At 38.4% G+C, this 9,268-nt stretch overlaps 1 protein-coding gene across 1 annotated transcript in view; it reads left to right on the plus strand.

Annotated features, from left to right (window-relative positions):
- Positions 1 to 384: 384 nt before the first annotated feature.
- The window catches only part of LOC108633016 (1-phosphatidylinositol 4,5-bisphosphate phosphodiesterase epsilon-1), a 27,387-nt gene continuing 18,503 nt past the window's right edge, over positions 385 to 9,268 (plus strand). Inside the window, exons 1-3 of the mRNA XM_018037923.2 lie at positions 385 to 715; positions 1,010 to 1,155; positions 2,938 to 3,133. Coding sequence (XP_017893412.1) covers positions 1,133 to 1,155; positions 2,938 to 3,133 — 219 coding nt within the window. The 5' untranslated portion in view covers positions 385 to 715; positions 1,010 to 1,132. The remainder of the gene's footprint in view (positions 716 to 1,009; positions 1,156 to 2,937; positions 3,134 to 9,268) is intronic.

Raw genomic sequence — 9,268 nt, forward strand, 5'->3', positions numbered from 1 at the left:
CTTTAACGCATATTTCCCTCCTTTTGTTCAATTAAACCGGGCGAGCAAACAATTCTCGTCTTGATCTTTCGTCGTTCTACTCATTAACACTTCAGACGATTTGTTTCGAGAGCGTCGAGTTTCGTTAAAGCCAAATGAATTAATCTTTAAATACTATTGTTCTGCATTCTATTAGAAATTGTATACTTGTTTATTTCCCGATTGGGAGATTGCTGGATTCATTAATAAGGTTTAAATAAGAAAACCGTACGATATTTTAAAAGAGCAATGAGCTCGTTTACTTGAGCCAGGAAAGAAAATTAGTTTCTGGACGGACAACTCCGTATAACTTTCTTTTTGCCAGAAGAACAGTGTATATATTAAAAGACAATTTCTTCAATTAGAGCTGGAGAAGCGGCCGCAGCCGCAGCCGCCTCGGAGCTCTGAGGAGCTGGAGGATCTGCAGAAGCTGCTGCACTTCCCGGAGGAGGTGGCGCTCAGGTTGACGGAGACCGAGTACCAGCTGTTCTACCAGGTACCACCGCAGGAGTACCTTAGGCAGGTGGCACAAGATCAGAACACGCAGAAAACACCTGCCAGGCCACCCCCGTCGCCGAGTCGCAGCTATCGCAATCCCAGCACCACCAACAGCTCGACCCAGACCGAGGAAGAGTCTAATTGGCCTGTTCCCGACCTCTCTTCTCCTGTTCAGACGCTCATCAATCGTTTTAATGAGGTAATTTCCCGTAAACATTGATAAATACAAATATTATTTTTTTTACTTAAAGTTTTACCTCGTAGACTCGTCTTAAATATTTACTCAAGGAACTATTTTAGATTTCAATTAATTATCAATCAAACTAAATAGGTATTATTTATCGATAAGATATAATTGCTTTTTTCATTGTACTTCAATACATAATATTTAATTTTCGGAGATAATGCGTTTTGTTTTTAAACAGGGATAGATCTCATTTCTCCTGAGCGTGATTTATGTATTGTCATTACCGCTGGCATTTACGAATTTCAGGTGAGCTCATGGGTCACCCACGCAATTACAAGCGGTGCGACGATAGAAGAAAGGCAGGCGATATTGTCCTGCCTCCTACGCGTAGCTCAGACTTGTTGGAATACCGGAAACTTTAATTCAGCCATGGAAATTGTTGCTGGTCTCAAGTAAGTTGTCCATGTACCCAACTGGTCCTCTTTGTCTCTATTCTCCCTAATGTAATAATGTCTAGATAATAAAATGAGCTGTCCGGTGAACTAATTAAACTGTTTGAACTTATCAAGTACGAAATTCTCCACGTCTACTAAAAATTACGTTTGTTCACCTTCTTACAAAATAAAATATTGCACGAGAATCATCACACAATTTTGTTCTTTTTTTTTTCAAATATCTGCTCTCTAAATCGTTCGTAACTATTTCACCAATTTCGTACGCGTGCGGTCTTTAATTAAAATCGGAATTGGATCAGTGTAACTTCCTCCGATGATGTTATAGTGCAAAATTGAAAACATCGAATGTTGAATAAAAAAATATTCTTCAATTAACGTGCATAAAACGCAAAGAGTTAGAAATATTTGATTGTGATCATCGGTTCAAAATCGGTAACGTCAAGTGGAATGTCAAGCAGCTTTCTGACTTCGGTGATCGATTAATCGTAGTTTATTGAAATAATAACATCCTGCAGGTTCTCCTTAATCCACAGTCTTAGGGAACTCAAGCAAAGCGCTGTTCGAACTTGGTCGTCCCGCCGACACTGTGGTGCAGCGGAAAGCCGCTTTAGTTCATGCCTCGAAGAACTCGTCGCTTGTACAAGTTCATTAACTTTTCGCGTATTAAACAGTCCCGCAATTTATAAAATCTTGAAGCTCGTTTTAACCTTTAACCACCAGCCAGATGAACTCGCCCGCTTTGTGAGGTTTCGCGTTTCACAGACGGAAAATACCAAGCGGAACCGAAGGTTTCATTGCATACTCCGCGATCTAAAAAACGCGAACATAAAAAGACAAGAATCTAGAGAACGAGGGGAATATTTGTTTCTTTCCTTCTCAGCGTTTTAATCCAATGATTATTAACAATCTAAAAAGATAATAAACAGAAAAGTAAAAGTTTTTCCAATAAGAACATTGCGTTACTATTTTTCACGATGTTATAATTAATTACGTAAGTTAATGTAAAAAAAAAGTAATTGTTGAATCAAATAGAATTTCCATTTGTTTCTGCTAATAATACAACGAGGACATCCTGGAGGTCGCTTTAAAAACGTGAATGGAAAGGATAAAATAGTTTTTATTACTGACGTCGTAAAGGCGTCAAGGACCATGGCCGTGAACAAAAGGATAAAAGTTGTTAGGTGCTCGTTTCCAGAAACGGTCATCGTCCCGGTTGGGTTGTCCCACATATATCTCCTTCTTACAATTTGCCGCCACCGGCTGTGCGCCCACGCTTCGGTTTCAGTTTCAGAAACTATGCGATTAACCGAATAGTTGAGATTTTACAGTGGTGCACTCGCGGCACCGTGACCTATACTGCTGCAAGACTTGTAATACCGTCCGCGCGATGATATAGTCCTTAAAGAACGATATTAATACCAGAACGCTGCACGATGTTCAAGAATACAAGAACACGGATTATATTAACATTCCAGAGTTATGAACAGCTCCCATAGTACAATCGATAAGCAAATGATTTTCTTGGAAAATTATAAATCTGTATCAATTTTATTACAAGAAATTGAATAAATAATATGATGCTTGATAACATCATAAAATTTTAGTATTTTACAGCTTGAAAAAATGGTGTAAATCTCATGCAATATCGAATGATTAATAAAATAAGAGATCAGTTTTATTTTTTAATAAAACAATTTTTAAATATTCAGCACACTTAAACTTAATTGATAAGATAATATCAAGTTTTGAGAGGCCCAGATTGCGAATCTTGCTTCGCAGATCCAATAAGCTGAAGCCATTCTGGCATAGCGTGAGTGACCCGGTACCAGTTTTGGAAAACCTATCCGCCGCCCTTTTGTCTCACGAGTATGAGTGCGCCCTTGCCCGCGCTCTGTCGATGCCAGAATGTCCGGTGGTGCCATTCTTCGGAGCTTTCTTGCGGGAATTGCGGGAGGTCATAGCGTTGGAGACCAAGGTAAGCCATTAAATTCTATTACCTTCGTATACACATCCGGTGCAACTTGCTCTCGTGATCGCTACCACCATGTCGTCGCATCACCTTGAACAATATGAAACGAACTTTGACGAGTTTCGTCGCCCGCGTAGTGTCACGGGAATTATTAAGATGAATTCAAGTTTCAAAGCCGCAGCTCAGCTAACCGTAGCTTTTATTGTATCACACCACACGTTGCTGATTTCATAAATGAAACTTCGCGCTTTCGAACTGCACCGCAACATCATTTTGTTCCATCCCTTTGAACTAAATGAAGAAAGTATATTAATTTTTGTTATGAAAGACGTACACACAGTAATACGAAACAGTTCAGTGAAATTGGTACGATATGCCGTTGAAATTTAATAGTTGAAGAAAATTAAAAGTGCAAGAGTAATCTCTTTTTCTTAGAACGGGAAACTTACCAACTTCCCTGCTTCTGAAACGATTACTCCGGCCAATTAAATGATCGGGGTTAACGGCGGAGCTGTTTTATTTCTTTAACTAAATGGTAGTCGCCTGCGAAATACATGGTAAAATAGACAACAGGATGAACAAATTTCTCACACGAATGAATTCCGATACTCGAAATACACGACCTACGTGTAAAAATGAAATATGTAATCGTCCATTAATTGTCGGTTTTTGCATTTAAAAAGAGTGTCCTCGCATGAATAAATAATTATCGGATTTTTATAGATCGGTAGATGGTAGAAATTAAATAAATAAAATAAAAAAATAGAGAAAACGATGATTTTGTTCTTTAATATCTAAATTTCTAGATGACTATCAAATTATTTATTTTATTTCCTACTTGAAGAAAAATCTTAGCAATGTTTATTACGTTTATCGTCTTGGTCTGAGGGTAAATAAAAAGAAATCTTATAAAACCCACTACATTCCCTCGACTAGATCAGTATCGCGATCCGATATCAATTCGGGCGCCAATTCAATACTAGTTCGAGTATTGGTTCTAGCTCAATTCTATTCCGATTCAAACTCGGTTCTATCTCACAGGCTCGATTCGGTTCTAGATCAAACTGCGTTTCCGCTTAAGTCAGTTCTAAGCTCCGTGTCACGCGATATCTGTATTCAAACAAACTGTACATTAGTCTTGAACGAATCTATTTTCGGCGTTCAACAATTCCGAACGTACGAGCTAAGTAAGGATAGTTCCATTCCGTACAATTCATTTTATGAAGAATATTCAATGATTTTATTGTATCGAAATAGCGTAAGGATCAAAGTTTGAAAATGGAAGTGCAGTGTTTTATTATTCTTATTTACTACACACATAATACATAAACCTAGAATAAATAATGTCTGTTATAATAGTTGATCTGTTCTTCTTGTTAATATACAATTTTAAATCCTTATGAAAATTGATATTGTCTGACGCTGTTATCGTGTCAGTCACTAGTTGTTCAATTACTTATTTAAACGGCAACACGCGGATGGAAGAAACATAAGAAGGAATGAAAAAATGCGGCGAGGAACCTGCGAGATCGAATGATTTCACAGTTAGGCTTACTCGTGCGATTTGGCAGTGGGCCAAGGAAGTTCCTCGATAAAATTCGTATATCCTTCCGGTCCTTCTCAAAAGCGTCGAACCGTGGAATACGAGCAGCGAACGAGGCCAAAGGTTTGCCCGATACGGAGATACGGGAGAGCTACTCAAATTACCAACCCTTTCCTTACGTTTGACCACTTTTAAAGCGAAAAAAAACACGGATACGGGCTACTAACGTTTATACTGGGATTAGGATACGAGTGCTGGTAAAACCTTCACGCTCTCTTTCCCGATTCAGGACCGACGATTTTCACCAGTGCTGTGTTTACAAAAGCAAGTGGTTGTCGAAGGATTAGAAGTGGTGCAATTGCCTATACAGTACGTATGTACTTCAACACCTGAAGTGTGTGGACAATTCTTAGCTGTTCTTAATTCACAGTCTTTCTATTACTTCTAAATAACAGTAATATTAATTACATTAGTGTAGGAACGAAATAACGGTTTGAAAAGAGATTTTGAGAATAGCGGAACGACCGTCGTAGGCAAAAAGATCGTAAATAGCCGTGCGAACAACAGCGGATCGCGGAGCGTTAATTCGAACGGGTGCGTGTGTGTGCGTGTGAGCGTGAGAAGGAGCGCGAAGCGATTAATCGATTTCAAGAAATTTCATTTGGTAATCGTTAATTGTAAAATATTCGCCCGTACTCTAAACTTGATAAACGAGAGTTAGTACAAAAACATTCTCTTCCTACATTAGTAAAACCATCGTTAATGAAAATAATTATGTGAATACGTAAATGAAAGAATTTTTATATAAATTAGAGATTGCATGAGAGAGCTCTGGTTTAGATTGCATCGCAGGAAATCAATTAAAAATAACGCTGAACAATACTATTTCCTCTATTTTATCGAACATTGAAAATCGATCACAAACTTATTATATCATTTACTACTGTTCGCGCTTTGCCGCGTTTAATTGAATTCACCATTTGCGAACGAATATCATACGATAAACCTTGTACAAAAACGTACAGTAAAAATAACCGATGGTGTAGAATTTTTACAAACAACTGATCCAATAAAAAAATTTCGCTATACCTATTCCCATACGTCGACTCGTTAAACGGTGGCTACGTTTCATTTCTCATTCTCGTACACAATTGCTTTACTGGGAATTGGTATACACAGCGAAATGCAGAATGTTCGCGAGCGTGCGACTCCCCAATGCAACGTCGACGTACATACGAATAATTCGAGCATGCATAATTGTCGCGCGGTGAAGTATTCCGCCGGTAAATTTGCCAGCAAATTGTTGCACCCGTCGAGTATTTATTCTACAATTTGGCGACGTGTCTTATCAGCTGCGATACATCTTATTTTCAGTAATAGGAATTAATTAAAATGAAAATTTCGTATACAGTCTCACGTTTTAATTGGAAAATACGATGGTGTCTTCAATAAAATTATACTGTACGTATAACGATCAAAAAATTATGTATAGATTGTAAAGACGATAATTATATATTTATAATAATTATACCATCTAAAACTGGAACTCTGATTTTAGCAATGTATTTTAAATTTAGATTCGTGAATTTATATCACCTCTTTTGTTACGCTTTTAATTAACGCCTTAATTATCCACGAAAAAGGCGGAACTGAATCTCCATTGTGATTCTGTCTGAGGAAGATGGAATCGACGAGGAAAGAAGGAGGAAGAGGGAGAAAAGGAACGAAGACGTGTGTGGCGATAAGGTTAGGGGTTTCTATCGGCCTCCAGCAGCGACGATGGTTGTAGGCCGGCGGAAACTACTTGCTCTTGTCGCTAATGATCGTCGCCTTGAAAGACGTCAGCCACGGTTTGGACTCGTCGCTTCTTTCAATATTTTAATGAACAATATTCAGATACAATTAAGGACCTGCTGCGAATTCCTCAGCATTATCTGTATGATTTTTGTGCGAAATTTTATTATTACTTATTTTATTTCTTACACACGTTTGCAAATATTATCTTTTTAAGTGAAGAAAAAAGAAGATTAATTTTCGTAAATACGTAATTAAGCAGATGTATTTAATATACTGATAAATGTAATAAATAAATATATGAAATATTTAACGACAAACGAATTTCGAATTGTATTTCTTGATCCGCATCTAAATGGTCGTAAAACGACTATTAGAAGCATTACGAACGTGACACAACCGTTTATTTCATGCTGGCAAGGTCAAACTTTTTCTGTAAACGATAGAAATATGTCCGAAATGCGATACTATAATTTGCATAATGCGTAAACAAGAATGGAAAATGGAGCCGACGTGGGGCATATGCACACAGAGTATACAAAGCACACACGCGAGCACCGATGGGAACTACTTTGCGTGGGAATGATCTAACAAGATTTCGCCCACGCGGCACGCGAAACCGTAAAGCAGTTAAAACGTAGCTGATAAATTTCGCCCGGGCGATAAAAAAGCATCTCGCTTTACACTGAAACGAGAACCGCGGGCCGGTATTCCGGGCAGCGGCGACGCGCGGCTCGTTGAAACACCGCGTATCTTTGTGACAGGTGGACATTCTCTAAATTCGAACGATAGCGTCGTCGTCTGTTCGCAATGTTCCTTTCCTAACGTTCGTAGCGATAAAGCTCGGTCACGGCACGCTCCCCGTAACGGGGGCGTAGACCTCTTTCGTGAGCGAGCGAACGATTCCTTTTCCAACAGCTAGGGGAGAGAAAAATGACCGAAACGTTTTAGAGAAGACCTTCGAGAAGAGAGGAGCTTCGTGACGTGCCCGTGACAATTACGATTCCCTCCGAGCTATACTTAGCCGATCGTGAACCATCAAACCCACTGACAGACAAACGATCTTCTAACGGATGACACTAAGGTCGAATAGCTCTTCTCTCAAGACGTTAAGAAATACTTGCGAACGTTATAAAAATAATAGCTGAATGAATAACTCTGACATACGTTAGTCTTAAAAGATTCATTGTATCTGTTAATAAATAAATTATATGTCAAACGTCTATACAAGCAGAATTAATTTATTTTACTGTTACAAGTACATCATAAAACATGTTGGTATTAATGAGTCATACAAAGGTGAACAGAAAATGGTACGGCGTCGAAATTAATTCCAGGGGTGACAAGTTTCCTCGATACAGAAGTGTCATTTATCTCCGCAGGGTATATATCTTGTTGTCGTTACGCAAACATCGTAAAATTGATCGTGACGGCAATCGAGCCGAAGAAGCTGTGGATTCTCAGTCTCAGAACGGCCTTAATTCTTTCGACAAAGGGCTTCGTCAACTCGTTGGATCCTGGACAAGGGCTGTAAATCTAAAGGGTTTAACCGACGTGTCCCGAGAACGCGCGCCGCATTCCAGAATGTTGATGACAAATTCAAGCTTTCTTGGTTAAAACCAGAACGACAGTTTCATCCATCTTTCACATTACATTCTGTATTTTACGTCAACATTTTTTGCATAAATAGACTACGTCTGTTTATTTTTTAAAGTATCCAGGTGTATAATTGAGAAGTTTACCATTGCAGAACTTGGCACCGCAATGAATTTAAGTAATTCGATTTATATTTAATTTCGGCAATTGGTGTTACACCTGAAAGTTAGACGAGCGACTAGTTTCCGTAAATTCGGTATTATACTCTAACGGTGTTACGGTACCGCGCGAACTTTTATGTGGTAAGAAACTTTTAGAATAGCATCCGAGGTAGAATCGCTTACTCCTCAAACCGAACACGAATCGAGTACTTCGCCAAAATAACTTCCAAACTGCAGACGTCATTTCTGTGAAATCTGGGCCAAAAGTGGACGAACTTCCTCCTTTTCTTTTATGGCTTCTCGCAATGCACTTTCTTTTACCGAGTGCAAACGAACTCTTTTCTTAGATACATTTCACTTTTACGAGTAGGTGATAAATTTATTTGCAGCAGAGAAAGTACCGCAATGCAATCTATCATTGATTAAACACTTGCGTTTCCGCACAGCAAGTGTTACCAAGTAGTTACAATTTCATTGGAAGTTTTCATTGTCAGTTTTATCAATAAAAAATAAACTCTGTTAGTTCTTGACATATTATTAGATTATTTAGCATTATCAAACTTCGTGCTAGTTTTATTGTTCACGCGAGGCCGAGATCGCGTGTCGCAGAAAGGCAATTCTCTAAAGAAAGCGCCTTTCGTGAGAAAACTTTGTCTTTTATATTCCTTTAGGAAATGAAAATGTGTGAATCCTTGTACCGAGTGCGCTACGTTTTCAAATGCGGCTATAAAATGTTCATGTCGAATACTCAAGATTGAGCCATAAATGGAGAATATACGAGAAAAGTTGTAATATAAGCGCACGTATCTGAGAAACATCTTTACGGAATGAACATAATTGTAAATTGAACATAAGATCGCATCGAGAAAACTGTAAGAGGAAATTAGAGAAAACGCAATAACGACCCAAGATAAATTCGAGCATCAAGAACGATTATCCTTCTCTTATTTCAATTCGGAACCATTAACACTAGATTGCCGAAGCTAGTCAATTTGATTCATTGTTCAAGACTTGAAGTTCAAGTATCATGCAAAACAAATAAAAATA

The sequence above is a fragment of the Ceratina calcarata genome, unplaced genomic scaffold (assembly GCF_001652005.2).
Source record: "Ceratina calcarata isolate Rehan_Ccalc_2016 unplaced genomic scaffold, ASM165200v1 scaffold180.2, whole genome shotgun sequence".
NCBI classification, from domain to species: domain Eukaryota; kingdom Metazoa; phylum Arthropoda; class Insecta; order Hymenoptera; family Apidae; genus Ceratina; species Ceratina calcarata.